This window comes from Crocodylus siamensis, chromosome 10 (assembly GCF_052110815.1).
Source record: "Crocodylus siamensis isolate JL-2025a chromosome 10, ASM5211081v1, whole genome shotgun sequence".
NCBI classification, from domain to species: Eukaryota; Metazoa; Chordata; order Crocodylia; family Crocodylidae; genus Crocodylus; species Crocodylus siamensis.
In genome coordinates, this window is record NC_143404.1 from 10,723,606 (window position 1) to 10,744,623 (window position 21,018).

The 21,018-nt window shown below is 44.8% G+C and overlaps 2 protein-coding genes across 3 annotated transcripts in view; one reads left to right on the forward strand and one right to left on the reverse strand.

Moving 5' to 3' along the window:
• Window positions 1-21,018, forward strand: part of FSTL4 (follistatin like 4) — a 521,826-nt gene that overhangs the window by 95,596 nt on the left and 405,212 nt on the right. The gene's annotated exons all lie outside the window — the stretch shown is intronic.
• Window positions 14,883-20,275, reverse strand: LOC149856224 (uncharacterized). 2 transcript variants are annotated; one of them, XM_090020560.1, is made up of 2 exons: window positions 17,888-20,275; window positions 14,883-14,996 (listed from the first exon to the last, which is right to left on the reverse strand). In XM_090020560.1, the coding sequence occupies exon 1, from the start codon at window positions 19,871-19,873 to the stop codon at window positions 18,308-18,310; it is 1,566 nt and encodes a 521-aa protein (XP_089876686.1). In that variant the 5' UTR covers window positions 19,874-20,275; the 3' UTR covers window positions 14,883-14,996; window positions 17,888-18,307. The 2 variants fall into 2 exon arrangements, with proteins under 2 accessions (XP_089876686.1, XP_089876687.1); XM_090020561.1 differs by lacking the exon at window positions 14,883-14,996 and adding an exon at window positions 16,090-16,533.

The following is a 21,018-nucleotide window of genomic DNA, read 5'->3' on the forward strand; positions in this document are numbered from 1 at the left end:
TTTCAAAATGCAAAAGTCACGTGCTTTCACCTTCCTGGCGTAAAGTCTATGCACCATCGTCTGTAACTGATATGCACAAGCACGCAGGCACGCTAGTGTTGTGTGTCACGGGCATGTTGGCATTTTGGAAATCTCCCGGCATAGAGTCGCACAGAATTGGCAGCCCTAGGGATATAGTCATAATCTCTGAGGAATGGGCCAGCGCAGTGCATGTAACTGCCCCCGGCTCTCGCAAGTACACCCAGTCTCTGCTGGCACAGCTTCTATGGCAGTTTACCTGTGTTTCCGTAACGACTCTGGAAAACCTCTACTATCCTACGTGAATGAATTCCACTTTTGCCCAAAGGACGCCATCTACAGAGGGCCCTCGTAGTGCAATGTTCACCACTCCATTTGAACAAGGATTAATTGGACCAATTTGCTGTGTGACTTCAGGACTCAGTAATGTCACACTTATCTAAGTGCTGAGCCTCTGTGGATCCTCTAATCTCCATTTGTCCACCATCACTGGGCAGGTGAGATGTATAAAGCCAAATCTCTTTAGAAAGTAGTTGCATGTTAGAGGGTTTTTTTAGCAAATTTTCTGCAGCAATTCATTTTCTCAAATATGTGGTTTTCAGTTCATTTATGAACATCTATGTAGTGCTGCCTGCTTAAATATGGAGAACAGCTAATGAATTCTGGGCTGTAAAGTAACTCTGGGGCAAGGGAATTTAATACAAATAGAGTAGTTTCAATTTTATTGAAGCATTACAGTCTCTAAACTCATCCACGAGTCTATTTGTATTAAATACTGCATTTGAATAAAGTGTTTGTAAATGAAGACAAAAATGGATTATACCATTGTCTTGAAATATAAGAAATATTATTTACTAGTTTATGCTTCCTACCCCTTTACCTTTCCAAATTAAAATCCAGTATAAGTCTTTCGAAGTTGTGACAGACAAATTGAAAGTGTTAGGAAATTTAGCTCAGGTTGCCTGCTTGCTGAAACTCCTTTATGTCTTCTGAGTTGTTCTTACAATGGGGATAAGGATTTACAAGACATCTCACGTTATAGAGGTACTTAGTTAACACTTGAATGGCAATTAGAAGACAGAAAGTGCTTAGTGTTGCTATAACTTTTTCAGAGAGGAGCTGGTATCAAGTCCAGATATCCCCAAATTGGAAAAACTGGATCTGAAACAGAATTTACAGACTGGTCCCTCCTGTTCACTCCTCATCCCCTAACCCTTGATGTTGATGCAGGTCGAGGCCCTCAAAAAGTTGCATACCACCTTGTTTCCATCTGTTTTGTTGATCCATTTAATCTGCACGAGTGGCTCCAGGTAGTCAGTTTATTCCCTTCTTTCACAACAGGTAATACTGTTTTTGGTACTTAGATGGCAGATTATAAACTCTTCTTGTTCCGACCAGGGATAATTAACTATTTCAGAGTGAGCAAAAAAGAGGCTAAGCTAGAAGGACACGTCTGTGTCTTGCATTAAAAAAAATTAAACAGCAACTGTTGTAACAAGGTTATAGTTTTATTTCCAAACCCATGAAAGTTAAGCAAGAAATGTCTTTTTTGTTGGTACTGACAGAACCCCTTGATTCAGTCGTAGGGGAGGCCTACAATTTACATTTGTCTAACTGTTATTTTGTAAGTAGATCAGGTAGCTGATAACAAGAAACAATTATTTCAGTGAGCTACCCCACAATATCAAGAAACCTGACTGCACCTGCAGCTTGCCAGGAGCAAAATCAATTAGTTAAACTTTAAATATTTCAAAGATGGCCAATACTGCTTGTGAAAATAGATTCAAAACACTTCAATGCAGGCCAGCCATTTTTCCCAGGTACAGACCCCCATGCCAAGTATAAAGGTAATGTATTGTGTGAGACACCCTCTCAAGTGAGAAGTAAACTGTGCCACAAAAGAAATGCTGGTTTACATCCTGTAAAAACCTAGCTCACGTGTAGGGCTTTGATAGTCAGTCGGTAAACTGATTTGAAATGTCCCTATTCTGCAAAGCATCAGAGAAGAGGGTTGATTAAAACTTAACTGTTCTGAAATGTATTCCCAGTTTTCCAAATTAGTTAGGCAGTGGTGACTTACAAGTGGTGTTAATTCTCCTGCTGCTCTCGGGACTGCCTGGAGTGAAGTACCTAAAGCCTAGTGCCAAATTATTGAGTTAAATACTTATCTCCTGCAATTGCGCAAGTGAGTCTAGAAGTTTTGAGTTAGGCTGTGCATGTCACAAATTCCCTAGAATTGCATTTACCCAGAAAGAACAAGTGATTTTTGAGTGCTACATTTATACATACAGTTGGGACATGGTCCCACAAAGTCCATGGGTAGGAAATGCCCAGTAGGGAATCCTCTTACTGGAGTGTGGTAATTACTACACTCCAGCAGACTTGATTAATCTACCAATTGATTAAATATACCTCAGCATGGTCATTAATAAAACTGAATCCCACATACCTTGGTTGCTGAGCCAGAACTTCCTGTTATATAGACATCTCTTTTATAAACTTAACTTATTTACAGCAGTTCAGATTCTTTGTTCCACTACTTGGCTTGGAAAACCTAATGAAAAACTTGGTGTTTTAATAGAATTCTGCCTGTTTTCAGTCGCATGTATATTCATAAGAGACCCAATATGTTATAATAGAAATAGCAAAGATCTTGAATCTTTCATATTAACACACTTCTACAATTGCTTAATTGAAGACAATAATCCAGATTCTTGTACCTTTCTCACCGGTTTACACTGTCCAAGGGTTGAAAACTGGCTACAACAGCCAGTTTGGTCCTCTTGAGTAAGAGACATGCTGGTTGCCACAGCTACAGCGGAAAATGGGAACTGTGCCCCAGCTACAAATAAATGTGGACTGTACATTGTTCTTACCAGAATGGAAAAAGCCAGAGTGCGTGGCTATTCTTGATGAGCAGCCTCTGTTATACCTGTATACGTGAAAGCAGCCACATCCCTAACTTGTCTTAGGGGCTAAACTGAAACAACTGGCTCTAGGACAGTGGGAGTGGAATAGAAAGATAAAATAAGATCACTTATGACTTGCTACTTAAATGCGCCAAGGTCAGGTCTGGTGCACCTAATGTTCTGTCCTGCTGTCATCAACCCTCATTAGTGCATTCCCTAATTAAAAAGAGAAGACTGCATTATTGTGAGCGTATTTTATAATGTTTAAGTGTTGGATCTCACTCCCTTTTTATTGTCTTCACCTGTTCTATTTAAGCCCTTAAGGACAGGGAGTTAATTCTTTATTTATCTATTCAGTGCCCTGTGTCTTTATAACAGTCTACCAACAATAGTTAGCAGAAATCCATGAGGTTACTCTTGGCAATATACTAATTTTACCTAAAGGAGATTTGTCTGATAAGACATAAAAGAGTTCAATGGTTTATCGTTAATTAAAATTCTTTTAAACAGATATAGCTCTCATGGTATCAGCATCAAGCCATGCTTTTTGTGTGTGTGTTAAGCATGTGCTTTTTCCAATTTTTTATTTTTATTTTTTTTAATGAGAAGTAGCTAGCACAGGACTCCTAGCTGAGCATCTGTTGTTCACAAAATATAAGGTAGAATCTTCAAAACAGCTTTAGTGTTAGCTTAACTTTGCACCTAGTGAAGAGAGTGGTAAAAGTTGTATTTATTTCAGTGGAAGCAGTTAACACCAAAGGATGATTACTGATAAAATATTGTTGCAAGAAGCAACAAAGTGGGCCTGCCTACATGAGATACTGACTGCTCAGTAGCTCACTACTACCGTGCAGTAGCAGCATGTGGCAGGAAGCGTGATGCAGGGCTCCTGTGCATTAGTAATGAGCTATTGCATAGTCAGCGCCACCTAAAAGCTATTCGGTGATGGTACTGAGCAGTAAACTCCAGTTATGGCACAGTCATTTAGTACTCATTTATACAAGCACTAACTGACTGTACAGTAACAGTCTCATGTAGATGCAGCCACTGGAAGGATTTATTGAGTTCCAGTTGTACGCGTGCATTTGAGCGAACCCAAATTTTAAATAAAATTGGAGAAAGCACTCTAAAACTTTAACGTAATTTTTCTCCATTAAAGCTGGGTTTGATTCTTTCATTTGAGCGTACTAAACCTATGGTGAATGAAGACTGTTTTACTGTTGACAGAGATGGTTTTTGGTGCTTATTGAAAGGTAAAATTTATTTACCTCTCCCAATAGCTGACTTGCAAACATCATGCGCTGTAGGATGACTTCTGTACATGCTGATTCATTGTATTTTTCAGAAAATTCTTACCAGAAAAATCACATTCTTGACAGATGACTTGAATAATTCCTGCATTTACCATGATTACTTGTAACAACTCTTGCATTTTGTGGTAAACGCTATCAGTATTTGTTCTGGGGGGGGGAAATGCCCCAAATATTCAATTAGCTATCCAATATTTTGCCAAAATTCTTCCTAGTTTTACTACAGCAATGTGCTGTAACATATTATTCCCATTTATCTTTTATCTGAAATGTCCACTGCATTATCTTTACTGAGGAATTTCAATAGTAAAATCCTTTAGTCTGTACAGGCTTTTCCAAACTTCATGCAATTGCAGTTGTATAAAAGCTTGTAGTAAGCCTATACAAGGAACCATGTGATGGAAGTCTCCTGGATTTTAATGAAGTTTGGACTTTAATATCATAGAAGAGGAAACTGTGGATCATAGGATCAGAGGAAAGTAGGGGTGGGCCTCATACAGTTTTCTAATCTAGCCCTGCTCAAGGCAAGGACCATCAATGACTAAAACATCCTAGCTAAGTGTCTACCTAACCTGCTCTTGAAAACTTGCAAGAATTGAGATTCAAAAATTTCTCTATATAGCCTCTCACTCAGCAAGTTCTTCCTACTCTCCAGACTAAATTTCTTCTGTTGCAGCTTGAAGTCATTGCTTCTAGTCCTGTCTTCTACAACCACAGAAAAAAACCCATCTTTATCGTCTCTGTAATCACCCTTCAGGTACTTGAAGACTATTATCAAATCTCTCCCTCAGCCTCCTTTTCTTCAGACTAAATACCCATACTTCTTTCAGTCTTTTTTCATAAGTCATGTCTTCCAGGCCCTTAACCATTCTTGTCACTTTGTGCTGGATTTGTTCCAAATGGTCCACATCCTTTTTGAAGATGCTATGACTTTTGACATTTATTCACAATTTTTTATTGTACTTGAGTGGAATTCATGGGATACCCATTGATTTTGGGTAGATTTAGCAGGCAAGGAAGAGAAGAGAGCAGTATTATAATTTGTGCGGGAGAGGAACAACCGGGGCAGCAGTCTTGGATCTTTGTTTTGGGGAGAGGGACAGAAATTGTCACCACCACGGCTGGTGAGTGGTCATTGTGCCATTCTCGGCAGTGCAAAACTCAACACTGCCCTGTGAGCTGCTGCTGCTGCCCAGGGCATAGAGCTTCCCTGCAATGTCTCTGGGGCAAAGTATTATATAAACTAGATAAGATATAGTTAAAAGTCCCAAACTGATTAAAGCAAATGCTCAGGGAGTTTGGGATTACATTAAGTAGGTAAGTGTATGGCCGTTACACCGAAAAACTATGAATAACACTCAATACTTTGAAATCATACAGTGTAGCTCAACGAGCTACGAGATTGGTGACACATTTTAGAGTGTTTGTCACCACTATATAGCGAAACATTGATTTTGCTTTCAAGCAATATTAAGAGGATGGATTATAGTGGGTTAGACTGACAAGGTTACCCCTCTCAACTGATAAAATGAATGGTTGTTCCTCTAGAGTAAAGCAAGAAAAGATCCCTTTCAACATTTGAACTAGATAATGGCTATAGACTGAAAACAGTAGCCTTACAGTAAATAATTTTATATTCAACTTTTCTCACTTGTAGGTATAACTGAAGATAGTGTGTGTGTGTGGGGGGGGGGGGTTGTATGGTTTCCCATTGTGTGGCTCAGCAGTAACAAGAGGAACAAATCAAGTGTTTCTACTCGTTCTGATTTTGCAGTCTGTTATAATTTGTCAGGTTTTTGACTGGCTCCTCCGCTTCCACACTCAGGAGTTTTAGGTGCTATCCAATCCAAGCACTACCTACCTACAGGCCTGAAGAAGCCCTGAAGAAACCATTGCATTCAAAAGCTTTCTTACCTTTACATCAAGTATGCAGTTGGTCCAATACAACAATGGGCTGTATTTTTCTGAAGCTAAGTCCAGATGAATTGGATACATTGATTAATGAATCATATTAGTGAATTTTGGTAAATTCAGTAAAGATTTTGAATTTGTAATGGAACCGAGTAAAATTTTCACAAGGCAAAGGACGTATTACAAACATTTCATACTCATTAGCTGTAGTTTCCGTTGAAAGGCTGGGTATGGCTATTAGGAAAAATACCCGTTTTTAAAATACAGTAGGAAATTAGCTAATGGCCTTTTAAAAATGTGAGTCTTATTTGATAGAGCACACTGAAGTTTTGGCTCAGTATTATTCCTCAGAAACTTTCAGATCTTTTGTTAAGTTACTGTACTTTAGTTGCAAAAATACAGTAGCATTTGTCTCATTTTTTCTTCAAATATTCCTGGAATCCAAATCAGCACTTGAAGAGTTGTGAACAGCTTTGATTATCTTGCTAAAGGCTTCCCCTTTATATTTATCTGAATGTGTGCATATGCAAATATAGCTGAAGAAGATAAGTTTAGTTTGAGAGTAGGCTACATTATCTTTTTAAGTAATTATTGAGATTCCAATATTAGAACATCCAGTGGCAGTGTATTATGATTAATAGCACAGAAGTAACAGCAGCCAGCATTGTGCTAGCAGTGTAGAGACATAACTGGAGAAAATTGTGGACAAAAAGGATTTATAATTTACATTGGCAAAAAGGATAGACACAGGAAGTATTATTGCCAACTCCTAGATAGAGACCTGAGGCATGGAGAGATGATGTGACTTGCCCAAGGCAATGTAGAAGGTCTGTGGCAGAACTGAGAACAGTTCTCCTGAGTCTCAAGGTTCAGACCTATTGCAACAGGATTTTAGATGGTCAAATTTTAGGTCCATCTTTCTTAAAGAAAAATAATAATTGGGGGGGGGGTTTATTTTTTGCAAGATGCATCCGGTTGTGTGAAATCTTGTGTCTACTGAAGTCAACAGGAAGGTTCCCCCCTGGCTTTTAACAGGGCCAAGATTTTATCGATAGCACCTAATTTCTGGTGAGGTGGAACACAAGCTAAACATGTATTAAGAGTATTAGGATAAGCCAGGGAAATGAAAATCTGTCTTCAGTTTCCCTTGTTTCATTCACTAGTTTTGCAGGGTTTATTGTCTTGTTTTTCCTTTATCCAAGGGAAATATAGTAGGGGCTAATGAGCTTCTCTTTTTCCAGCTATACTTCTCAGAGATTGTTTCAATTGGTTACAAACCAATCAAAAGTCTTTATTGGTGATGTAAGGGAGAGAATTCAGCTGAGACAGAATAATGCTTGGAGTGATAGTTTTGGATACTTGAACCTGTTTTAGAAGAATAAGTCTTCTAATTACTACCAATGGAATAGAGAGAATATTTCCCTTGTAATACGGTAAATGATTCCCCTGCCTCTGCTTTCAGAAAGTAAAATACGCCTGGTACAAAACTGTCCAAAAACCCAAGCAAAAAGAAATTAAAACCGGGAAACCTAAGCAACTCTGATAGGACAGGATTAGTGTGTTCCAGAAATGCACACCTGTGTCACAGGGGAAGCTAAATTGCTGGCGATATGCCCGGCTGAGAGTGAATTAGGAAGGGGGGATTCAGTAAGAGAAATGTCCAGGACAGTTCTTTTTTTTTTTTCTTGCTGCTTTCATCTCTTTTCCTTTTTCCGTTCAGAAAGCACTACCGTGCCAACAAACACTGATCTATCTTCTGACACTGATAGTGTCTGACACAGGATTAATGTGTAGCCAAAGAGGTGAAAAACAAAACAAGAAGCGCTGATTTGTTGTTTTCCTACTTGGTTAAGTTCCTCTCTGTTAGAGAGAGTGAGTTAAATATAGCTTGAGAGACTGGTTTGGAATATCTATGTGAGGGCCTGATCCTGGACCCGCTGAAATTAATGGCAAAAATCCTACTGACTTTAGGATTAGGCAGATCTCAGTAATAATAGTAGAGGAGAGAACATCTGGGAATTTCCTGCCTCTTAATACTGTGAAGCAGCAGTTCTTAAAGGCCAGATTTGTAGGCCCCTTGTAATGCTGAGTAGTACCTTACACAACCGTACATTTTAATGTGGTAGTGTGTATGGGATCAGCTGCCATTCACCATAAGCACAGAAAGGTGTCAAAATCTGGCCCTAAATGGGCAATCTGAGTGTTCTGCTGTAGCTCTTGTTCTGCTGAAACACTCAGGGAGCTCTTCTGACTCAACAATCATGTAATTTAAATTTTCCAAATGGCCTCTATCCCTATCCGTGATATCACTGCTATGTCCCATTGCTGAAAATGACAGGCATTTGTCTTCTCAAGCAGCATTTCTTGACAGAGCTATGATCATTTCAATACTGTTTTAATTTATTTCACTTAGAGTTGTATTTTTCCTTGAAGACTGACTCAGCATGGCACGGCTAGCAAACTGTTAGTGGAAAAAAAAGCTTACATTTACTAGATAGTAAAGTTCCTCTTCATAGAATCATAGAAGTAGGGTCGGCAGGGACCTTGTAGATCTTCAAGTCCGACCCCCTGCCAGGGCAGGAGAAAAACTGGGCTCAAATGGCTCCAGCCAGGTAGGCATCAAGCCTCTTCTTAAAGACCCCCAGGGTTGAGCCAGCACCACTTCCCCTGGAAGTTGGTTCCAGATCCTAGCCGCCCTGACCGTGAAGTAGTTCTTGCAGATGTCTAATCTAAACCTCCTCCCCAACAACTTGTGGCTGTTATTTCTTGTTATGCCAGGGGGCACTGGGGAAACAAGGTCTCCCCCAAACCCTTCTGATCCCCCCTAGTGAGTTTATAAGTGGTCACCAGGTCCCCGCTCAGCCTTCTCTTGTGAAGGCTGAACAGGTTCAGGTCCTGCAGTCTCTCATTGTAGGGTCTGCCCTGTAGTCCCTGGATCATGCGGGTGGCCCTCCTCTGGACCCTCTCAATGTTGTCCACATCCCCCCTGAAATGGGGCGCACAGAACCGGACACAGTACCCCAGCTGTGGCCTGACCAGTGTTGCATAAAGGGGGAGGATCATCTCCTTGGCCCTATTTGAGATGCACCTGTGGATCCATGACAAGGTCCAGTTAGCCCTGCCAACCGTGACCTCGCATTGTCAGCCCATGTTCATCTTGGAGTCAATAATGACTCCAAGATCCCTTTCTGCCTCTGTGCTCTCAAGAAGGGAGTTTCCCATCCTATAAGTGTGCCGCTGGTTACCACTGCCCAAGTGCAGCACCCTGCACTTGTCAGTATTGAAGCGCATCCTGTTTTTGTTAGCCCACCCCTGTAACCTATCCAGGTCTTGCTGCAGTCTTTCCCTCCCTACTAGTGTGCTCACCTCACCCCAGATTTTGGTATCATCAGCAAATTTAAACAGGTTGCTTTTCACCCCGTCGTCCAAATCACTGATAAAGAAATTGAACAGCATGGGCCCAAGGACCAAGCCCTGGGGCACTCTGCTGCCCACTTCTCCCAGGTCGAATATGACCCGTCCACCACCACCCTCTGAATGTGACCCTTCAGCCAATCTGCAATCTATCTGACTGTGTAGGCATCAATGCCACAGTCGCCTAGTTTTTTAATGAGGATGGGGTGGGAGACGGTGTCAAAGGCCTTGCTGAAGTCCAGAAAGACTACATGCATGGTGACACCTGCATCCAGTGATTTTGTGACCTGATCATAAAAGGCAATCAGGTTGGTCTGACATGACCTGCCCCTAATGAAACTGTGCTGGTTGCCCTTGAGCATCATCCCTGCAGCCGGCCCATCGCAGATGTGCTCCTTGATGATCTTCTCAAAGAGTTTCCCTAGGATTGAGGCAAGACTGACAGGCCTATAGTTGCCCGGGTCCTCCCTCCTCCCTTTTTTAAAGGTGGGGACCACGTTGGCTATCTTCCAATCATCTCGCACCTGGCCCGAGCACCATGAGCGCTCATAAAGCCATGCCAAGGGCCCTGCAATAAACCCTGCTAGCTCCCTCAATGCTCTGGGGTGGAGAGCATCTGGACCAGCTGTTTTGAACAAGTCCAGCCCCTCCAGAGGCTCTCTAACCCAGTCCTCCCCAACCTGATGTCTGGAGGCGTTCCCCTTGAGTCCGTCTTGCATCACGGTGGGGAAGCCCTGGTCCCTGCACAAGAAAATGGAGGTGAAGAATTGGTTAAAGAGGTCTGCTCTCCTCTGGTGCAACCACCAGATTGCCCAGACAATCTTGCAGGGGCCCCACATTTCCTGGTGCTTTCTTCATCTTCCATATATAATTGAAAAAGAACTTTTTATTATCTTTGATCTTGGACGCTAGTCCTAGCTCTATGTCCACCTTGGCTTTCCTGAGAGCCCCCTACAAGCTCGAGCAGAGGAGGTATACTCCTCTTCGGAGATACCACCCCTCTTCCACCAGTTGTACGCTGCCTTTTTGGCAATCAGGCATTTCTGGATGCCCTTGGTGAGCCAGGGGGGCTTTTGGGCACTCTTGCCCCCCTTGCTTCTTGTTGGGATGGTAACCCCTTGGGCCCTGAGTATCGTCTCCTTAAGGAACGACCACTCATCTTGGGCACTGAGTTCCCCTGCTCTCGAGAACCCCAGTGCCTCTCCCACTAATCTCCTCAACTCATTGAAGTTGGCCCTTTTGAAGTCTAGGGGTAGTGCCTTGCTGCAGGCCCTTGACACCCTGCGCTGGATGGTGAATTTCAGCAAGCGATGGTTGCTATCACCCAGGTGGTCGAGAACCTGGAGGCCCCTTACCACCGCCTGTGGCCAGGACCAGGTCCAACAGGGCATTTCCTCTGGTGGGACTGTGCACTTCCTGAATTAAGTGGAGGTCCTGTATCTCGGCCAGGAACCTCCTGGAATGGTCCGACCTGACTGACTGTTCCTCCCAGCAGATGTCCAGGTAATTTAAATCACCCATGACAACTAAATCCCTTGCCTTAAGTGCCTCTGCAAGCTGGCCTGAAAATTCCCGGTCCAGCTCCTCCCCTTGGTTGTAGTAGACCCTCACCGTTAGATCCCTCTTCCCACGGCCCCCCTGTATCTTGACCCAGGGCACTTCAGCTTGCCCCTCCTCTGACCCCTTTCTGCTGGCAGAGGTTGTGTATTGCTCTTTGACATAGAGCGCCACCCCCCACCTTTCCTTCCTTCTCTATCCCGCCTGTAAAGCCTATAGCCCCTAATGCTAACTGCCCAGTTGTGGGATGAATCTCACCACGTTTCTGTAAGCCCTATTACGTCTGGGTCTGAACTAGCTATTCTGAGGGTGAGTTTCTCCTGTTTGTTCCCCATACTACGAGCATTAGTATATAGGCATTTAAGGCCTTGCCTAGCTGATTCAATTCGGCCCAATTTGGTGGTCAAATCTCCAAATCCAAAATTAAGCTGAGGACCCTTTTATCTCTCTGAATCAAATTGGAACCCCCCAAATGGATTCAGAAAGATTCAGTGATTTGGACATAGACACAGCTTTAAATGTTTTTTTTTACATACCTCTAGGTAGCAGGCAGCTTGTGAATGCTGTGATGCTAGGGTGCATGGAGCGTCCTACAGAAGCACAGGGGCTGCCAAGCATGCCCAGCAGCAGATCTGGAAGTGGACCAGAAGCACTTCGGGTCCACTTCTGGGTCCGCTGAGGGCTCAGGGGGCTCCCCAGCACCTCCCCCTCCCCCGGCTTGGTGACTGGTGCCTCCTGGGTCTGGTTGCGGCACCCAGGGTCCCCCCATGGCTGATCGCTTAGCCGGGGGGGTGCACCCCTGCACACTCCCTAACGGATGTGGAAGTAGACTGGTTCACCACCAAGCATGTGGAGGGCCCCCTGTGCTCCTGTGGGATGCTCCATGTGCCCCAGAATTGCAGTGTGCACAAATTGCACTGGTACTTCGAGGTACATAGAAAAAACATTTAAAGCTGTGTCTATGTCTGAATTGCTGATTCTCTGAATCGGCACCAAATCTTCAGATTTGGATTTGGCCGAACTGAATCGGGGACAGTGATCCAAATCAATGAATCAAATCACTGTCCAATTTGGGCCAAATCCAAATCAAATAGGGCCTGCTTTGCACACCCCTACTGCCTGCACATCCCTGCCTGCAGAACTAGGGCTCTTCCTTGGTCCCAGCCCCAGCCCCAGCCCCATGCTGTTACTGCTTCGAAATCCTGGGGTCTCTGTGGAGACCAACTAGGAACCGCACAGACAGGGCATGTAGCCTAGCAGACAGGATGGGTCCACAGGCATGTTGAATTAAAAAGATCGTGGTTCGTTTCTCGGGAGGTGGAAAAAAACTTTCAGCTTCAGACACACTTTATTAACAATACAAAAGGTATATATTTGCAAATAGGGTCAGAGGGAGAAGACAAAAGATCAAGTCCCTCTGCCCCCGAGCATAATCATTAGCAGGCTTTTATCCCCTCTCTCCTGACCACGTGTGCAGAAGAAGGAATTTTTACAACTCATTTCCGGTTCATACAAACATATATGTAAACATGTCGCTTCATACGTCCCATGTGCATTATAATTAACTACTTAAGTATGCGGGGCGGGTAGGCTTAATATGCATTAGGCTATCACGCGTGCGTGGATGGGATTCAGGATTACTCAAAGTTCAACCTGAAGGCAAAAAATGGCATTTGCTCTTATCTTAGCCTTAGGAATTTGGGGCCATAAAGAAAGTGTGATTTAGTGTGACAAAGAGATAGTAAATTTGCAGGACAGAGAGGGGGTGATGCCTTAGTACAAAGGGCCTTTTGGTGGCTTTTCCCTTCAATTTCCACCCCCCCCCCTTCCCTCTCCCATTAAGGAGACAAGGATGGATAGCAGCTGTGTTTTTCTTTTTTTTTCTAAATCTGCTATTGATAATGCATTTTTAATAATATTTCTAACAACATCCCCCCTCGAGATGCTTTCTGATCTTTACTTCATTCGGGCATATCAAGATAATTACGAGGAATTTTTCTGAGGACCATGACCTTTGCAGCAGTCTGTGCTTTTAGAGGGACTGCTGCGACCTGCATTCCTTCCACTGTGGTGGTTATCAATCTAGTGAGACAAGGAATAAGGCAAGGGATAAAAATCAAACCAGTTAGAGCACACAAAAGCACAAACCCTACCTTTTTCCACCAGGGTCCTCCAAATAATTGAAACCACCAGTCCTTATTCCATGTGGTTTCCCACGTTTGTATTGGTACATGGGCTATTTTTCTAATCTCTTTGGCAATCTCTAAGACTGCTTTCCCATTGTCATCTATTTGGAGGCAACAGTTAGAAAGGTTGAGCTTTCCGCAGACTCCGCCTTCCTCTGCAAGTAAATAGTCTAAGGCCATCCGATTTTGGTATATGGCTGCTCTCATCTGAGAACTTTGTCGGGCTAATAACTCGAGAGCAGTGGCGGTCTGGTTAGTAATTACTTCCAAGACTGCCTGCAACCGGATGATTCTATTCAGCATATATATTGGTGTCCGGTATCCCCAACTCCCATCATTAGCCCATGTAGCTGGTCCATAATACTCAATAATCCTCTGAGGGGGCCACTCATCCTTCTTCCACTTTTGGGAGCTACCCTGTGTCAAACTTACATCAATACTTCTCTTGGCCCTTTTCCAATCATCATACAAAGAGACTCCTAGCTTATTTCCAACCTCAGACGGTAACAAAAAGAAAGCTGGTACAATTACTCCCATATAGCAAGTTCCCGTCCACCCCTGTGGTAGTATTGTATAGGCCCGTCGTCCGCAAATCCAATAGTATCCTCTTAAGGCCCTATTTTCTCTATTGGTGGCATTTGGAGGGGCCCAACCATAGGGCATCTCGGGAAACCCCAAGCCTCCTTCTGGACCCAAAGGACCAGCAACTGCGTGGCCTCCTTTCATGGAACATTCCCATAGCCCATCCTGGTTTTTGTCTGTACAATCTGTCCGATCATCACTTTGATTTGTGGCACTCCAATATTTATTAAACCACACAATTGTTCCATTGGGATGCTGCCACACTAGCCGATTATACCCTGGGCTATTAGGATAATAAAGCCGTTCTAATCTTGTAAGGTTCATCCACCTTACTTTTAAAGTCCATATGCAACGGCTGTGTCCCAACCTTTTTCCTGTACCATTATTACTGATGCAATACTCTCCTAACGCCACTTGGGAAAGTTCCCAACTGTGGTTCTCATCCCATTTTTGACTAGTACTCTTAACATCTGCCTTACTACTTACTAGCCATTTCGGGGCCAAAGGAAAAGCCCTCCAAGGCCACTGGCCTCTGGCCTCCCGAAGCCCCCCACAGGCCCAGCAGTTGGTAAGATTAAAAGTACCTGCAATTCTTTCCATCATATCAACATACAAATTTGTCCCTGGGGGAGCAATTTGGGAAAGCGAGGGTGTGAGCCAGCGGTTAAGGCTGCTCAATTTTGCTTCTTTCATTATGCAGATAACAACAAGGCACATTAAGATTCCCACCATATTTTCCCTTTTACTTTCTTGTCTAATTTTCTGAGCTTTGCTTAAGCCGTCTCAGGCGCACTTGGAGATCACCAGTAGGTTCACAGCTCCACTTGCTGGCTTCTTGTTCCGAAGACGACTCAGCTTCCGGAGTGAGTTCGTCTTGGGAGATGTTGTCCTCTGACGCTTGTGGATATCGTTTCACACGAGTATGATGTATCCAACGATCATGGCCAGTAATCTTTACAGCGGTGTGGGTTGTTAGAAGTACCTGGAAAGGGCCACTCCACCTCTCAGTCAAAGGCTCCTTTTTCCACCGCTGCACCAAGACCCAGTCTCCCGGGGAGAAGTCATGTACCGGTACATCTAAAGGCAGACGCTGAAAGGAGGCTGCATACCTGTGAAGAGAAAACAAGACAGACTGCAAGGCAATAACATATGTATGAAGTTCACTATTACCTAATTCAAAAGTTACATTTTCTCGCATCCCAGGAGGTAAGACTCGAGGTGGCTTGCCAAACATAATTTCATATGGGGTCAATTTGAGGCCCCGTCGGGGAGTGTTTCGAATGCAAGTAAGAGCTAGCGGCAATGCTTGAGGCCACTTAAGGCGTGTTTCAATACAGATTTTGGTGAGCAAAGTCTTTAAAGTTCTATTCATGCGTTCCACTTGTCCTGAACTCTGTGGTCTCCATGGTGTGTGTAGTTTCCAAGTAACCTTGAGAGCTTGTGCGACTTCTTGAACCACTCTTCCCACAAAGTGTTGTCCTTGATCCGACTCGATGGACTCAGGCAGGGAATACCGGGGAATGATCTCCTGTAACAAATACTTCACTACTGCAGCTGCAGTGGCAGTCCTGGTGGGCCAAGCCTCGACCCAACCAGAGAGCTGGTCTACCATGACAAGTAAAAACCCGTGATGTCCGGATCGTGGGAGCTCGGCAAAATCAATCTGCCATGCCTGTCCAGGGTACGCTGCCCAGGGTCTACCTCCCATTGGCACAGGGGGTTTCCTTCGAGGGTTTACTTTCTGGCATATAATGCACCTGGTAGCAATGCGCTGAGCTTCTACATATAGCCCTGGGGCTACTGCTTGGCGGATCATTAGATCACCCATGGCCAAACCTCCCATATGGGTTCTTGCATGGAGCTGTTGCAGCACCTCCCGAAGCAATGGCCTGGGTATCATGACTTTTCCTCCTGGTACTATCCACCACCCCTGGGAGTTCTTTTCTGCACAAGCTTTCTGTGCAAATTTATCTTCTTCAGGGGAATACTGTGGGACTAAATCCTGAACGTATGGCCATATGGCATGGGACATAGCCTGCTTGGATACCTCTTCCGCTTCTCCCCCAATAAATGCAGCTTCCTTTGCTGCTGCATCAGCCTTTGCATTTCCAAGCTTATGCTTTTTCTCAGCAGCCTTCCCATGGGCCCGCACATGAATGACTGCTACCTCTTTAGGCTGGTGGAGTGCCTCTAGCAGTTTGATAATCTGGGGGCCATTAGCAATCTTATTCCCAGAGGCAGTAATGAAACCCCTTTCCTTCCACAATAGTCCGTGCGCATGGACTGTAGAAAAAGCATAGCGAGAGTCAGTGTATATATTAACTCGCTGGTCTGTCCCCAGCTGTAATGCTCGGGTGAGCGCAGTGAGTTCTGCGGCCTGTGCCGACCATGAGCTCGGCAATGACTCCCTCCATACTACCTTATCCAAGGTTACCACTGCACATCCTGTTCGTCTTTTTCCATCGATGACAGAGCTGGAGCCGTCCACAAAGTATTCAACATCTGGGTCTTCAATTGGGTCCTCAGCAAGATCAGGTCGCACCTGCGTGGTCTGATTCAGGACCTCAAGGCAGTCATGCGTCGGTTGCCCTGGCTCTGGCAGCAAGGTTGCAGGGTTTAAGGCTGTAGTATGTTTGAAAGTAAGTCCTGGATTAGAGAGCAAAAATATCTCATACCGTGATTGTCTGGAGGGGTTAAGAAATTTCCCTCCCTCAGTCCCTAGGATCTGGGGAACTCCATGAGGAGTGAGTATTTCCATATCCGCACCCATGACTATCTTCTGGGCTTCTTCAACAACCACTGCTGTGGCTGCCACAGCCCGAAGACAGGCTGGCCACCCGAGTGCAACTGGATCTAGAACCTTTGAATAATATCCCATGGGTCTCCAGGTCGGGCTCGATGGCTGTGTCAGCACCCCTGATGCAACCCCTCGATTCTCATGAACATACAGTCGATATGGCTTTTTACTGTTTGGGATGGCTAAGGCTGGGGGCTGGGTTAATGCTGCCTTCAGCAGATCAAAAGCATGCTGCATTTCTTTATTCCATTTCCATTTAGTGAGACTCTCCTTAGTCAGGGATTCATACAGTGGTCTAGCCTTCCCACCGTAATCTGGTATCCATAGTCGACAGAACCCAGTTAGCCCTAGGAATGCCCGCAGCTCCTTGGGTGACTTAGGTGGGGTTAGACCTTGAATCGCCTGTATGCGATCTGCACTCAGGGCTCTGACTCCTTTTGAGAGCTTATATCCCAAAAATGTGACTTCAGACTGACATATTTGGGCTTTTTCTCTAGAGACTTTATATCCTTTTTTTCCCAGAGTGTTTAGGAGTGACTTGGTGGCTTCCTCGCAGAGCTGCAAGTTTGGGCTTGCAACTAGCAGGTCGTCCACATACTGGAGGAGAGTCACTGCGGGGTGTGATCCCTTCCATTCCTCCAAGTCCTTTTGAAGGGCAAGTCCGAAAATATGGGGGGCTGCTATAAATCCTTGTGGAAGAACTGTCCACATGAGTTGGGCTTTATGGAAAGTATCTGGATCCTCCCATTCAAAAGCAAACAATTTTTGACTCTCTCGGTGAAGAGGAATAGAGAAGAAAGCATCTTTCAAATCTAGCACTGAAAATATTTCAGCTTCCCCCGGTACTTGTGTCAAAATCGTGTGAGGGTTCGGGACTACAGGATGGTCTGAAAGGACCTTCTTATTTACTGCCCGTAAGTCTTGGACCAGTCTGTATGAGACCCCATCTGCCTTTGGCACTCCAAGAATGGGGGTGTTATAGGGTGAAGACCCTTCCACTAGCCATCCGTACCTCTTGTATTTCTCTATTAACGGCTTGAGTCCAGCTCTGGCCGCTCGGCTGAGTGGGTACTGCTTTACCCGAACGGGCCCCTCCCCATCCTTGAGTACGATCCTTACCGGGGAGACGGACTTAGCTCGCGCAGGGGTTCCATCAGCCCATACTGAGGGGTCTACTCCAGTCATGTGATCTTCTGGACTTACTGCAGGGCGTCGGTCCTCCAGGAGAGCCATCTGATAGTTCGAGCTCTGCTTCACAGGTAGCTGGACCACCATCTGATCGTCTCTGAAAAAGATCTCAGCTTGCAATTTTGTGAGTAAGTCCCGCCCAAGGAGTGCAACCGGGCAACTTGGAGAATACACAAAGGAGTGCTCGAGCAAATGGTCTCCCACCTTGGTGAGGAGTGGTTTACAAACAGGGAGTCGAGTTTGTGTTCCCTCAATCCCTTCTACAAGTACATGCTGTTCACTAGTTCCTGCACAGGGGGGTTTTTCTGGAATCATTGAAAATGTAGCCCCAGTATCCACTAAGGCTTCAAAGTTTTTGCCACCAACCCTAATGGTTACCATGGGATCTTCTCGGGCTCCAACCCGAAGGGTAGTGGTCTTAGATCCCTGTCCCCTTCATTCTGAATCCTCACCCTTGTCTTCTGCCCGCATGAGGTGACCTCTCGGTTCCCCCTCTCTCTTCTCCTTCAACTTCGGGCATTCCCTCTTCCAGTGTCCTTTCTCCTTGCAATAAGCACAAACATCTGCTCCCACTCTTTCTCCCTTCCTCTTCTGTATCCCAGCCTTTCCAGGGTTCCCTCCAGTTATAGCAGCTGCTAGTGCTGCCATCTGTCGCTGAGCCTTTTTATCCTCCTTGCGCTCCTGCACTTGCTCACGATTCCCATACACCTTATATGCAATTTCCACCAGCTCTGAAATCGGTTTCCCAGCACCTCCCTCAGTTTTCTGTAACTTCTTACGGATATCAGCAGCAGATTGACCAATAAACATAAGATTTACCATGCGCTGGTTATCTGGGGCTTCTGGATCCAGATCCGAAAACCTGCGAAACGCCTCATACAGCCTCCCAAGGAAAGCTGAGGGATCCTCCTCTCTTCCCTGTCTCACCTCATACAATTTAGACAGATTGGTAATCCGAGGCACTGCCTTTCCCATTGCTTCCACTATAATTCCCAAATACCGTGCACTCAGCTCTCTGCCCTCTGCAGTATGATTGTCCCATCCTGGCTCTTCTACAGGGTAGGTATCACGCAGAGTACGACCAGCAGCACCCTCTGACTCAACTCTGGCTGCCGCAATACGCTCTGCTGTACCTAACACTAATCTCCTCTCCTCCGGGGTTAGGAGAGTCTGGAGCATCATCTGGACATCAGCCCAAGTGGGTCGATGAGTCTGCCCAATAGATCGAAACAAATCCCTCATCTTTTCAGGGTCTTCACGAAAAGAGGGGCTCTGATTTTTCCAGTTAAATAAATCTGAAGTGCTAAATGGGGTGTAGACGAAAGTTGCAGTGCCTCCTTCCCCAATAACCTCTCGCATCGGACAGTTCAACACCGGCTGTGACTCTACAGGCTTGCGCAAATAATAACCCTTATTTCCTGATTCAGATGAGGCACTTGGCTGAGGCTCACGCTCTAACTCATTAGGTATGCATTGGTACGTCGGTGGTGGTCTCTCTAAGGGAGGGGGCGGTGGTGCAGAAGGACTGGATGCCGAGGAGGCGTCTGACTCATCTTCGCTACCCGACAGGGCAACCGGAGCACGGGTCCGGTACTCAGCCAATTCAGAATCTCCCCCCTCATTAGACTCAGGTAGTACAGGCGGCCCCCCCCGAGCCTTTTTCTTAACAAGCATCACATGAGACTTTACTAAGTAATTCTTAATCCAAGGTGGCTGATTTTGAACCACCCACAACCAACAATCAATATAAGGAAACTGATTCCAATACCCATTTTGCATAACAATTTCATGGATAGCTATCACTTCTTTTAGCACAAAGGATCCTTTCGGGGTCCAGTGGACCCCAAATGTTGGCCACTCGAGTTGACAAAACTTAATTAAATAATCTTTTTTCATTTTTATTCCATAATCGGCCGGCCTTGCAAATTTATTAAAATGACATAATAAGACTTTTAGAGGGGTATCAATATTGTTTTCTACACGAGAGCTACTCGTACCCATTTGCCCACAAAAATGCACCCAATGCACACCAAATACCAAAAAGATCTCAACAACAGATGATTTACAATGAGAGCTAAGCCTAGAATTTCTCAGCAAACTTACACATCCTTTGTTTTAGATCCGTACACCAAATTAGGCAAAGGGAATTTGTATACTCACTCAGATACCCAGAGATCTCAATCCAGATTCCAAAGTGTGTCTGCCTCTCCAGAAACTCAGAATTTACATAGGATACTTCCTTTAACTTCCCGGATATCTAGACTTAAACCTCAAATACCAGGGTGAGTCCAAAGTCGGCTCGGTGTGCACAAATCCCTGGTACTGGAGGTGCTCTGTCACTGAATTCCGGGGTAGTCCTCGAGAAGCCCCACGTTGGGCGCCAATTGTTGAATTAAAAAGATCGTGGTTTGTTTCTCGGGAGGTGGAAAAAAACTTTCAGCTTCAGACACACTTTATTAACAATACAAAAGGTATATATTTGCAAATAGGGTCAGAGGGAGAAGACAAAAGATCAAGTCCCTCTGCCCCCGAGCATAATCATTAGCAGGCTTTTATCCCCTCTCTCCTGACCACGTGTGCAGAAGAAGGAATTTTTACAACTCATTTCCGGTTCATACAAACATATATGTAAACATGTCGCTTCATACGTCCCATGTGCATTATAATTAACTACTTAAGTATGCGGGGCGGGTAGGCTTAATATGCATTAGGCTATCACGCGTGCGTGGATGGGATTCAGGATTACTCAAAGTTCAACCTGAAGGCAAAAAATGGCATTTGCTCTTATCTTAGCCTTAGGAATTTGGGGCCATAAAGAAAGTGTGATTTAGTGTGACAAAGAGATAGTAAATTTGCAGGACAGAGAGGGGGTGATGCCTTAGTACAAAGGGCCTTTTGGTGGCTTTTCCCTTCAATTTCCACCCCCCCCCTTCCCTCTCCCATTAAGGAGACAAGGATGGATAGCAGCTGTGTTTTTCTTTTTTTTTCTAAATCTGCTATTGATAATGCATTTTTAATAATATTTCTAACAGGCAGGTGGGGAGCTGTGTCAGGGGCCAGAGCCAGGATCTTAGGGTGGTGACAGTGTGGAGCCAGGGCCTGGGGCAGAGTCATGATTTGCTCCCTGCACACCCCTGCTCGTGGAA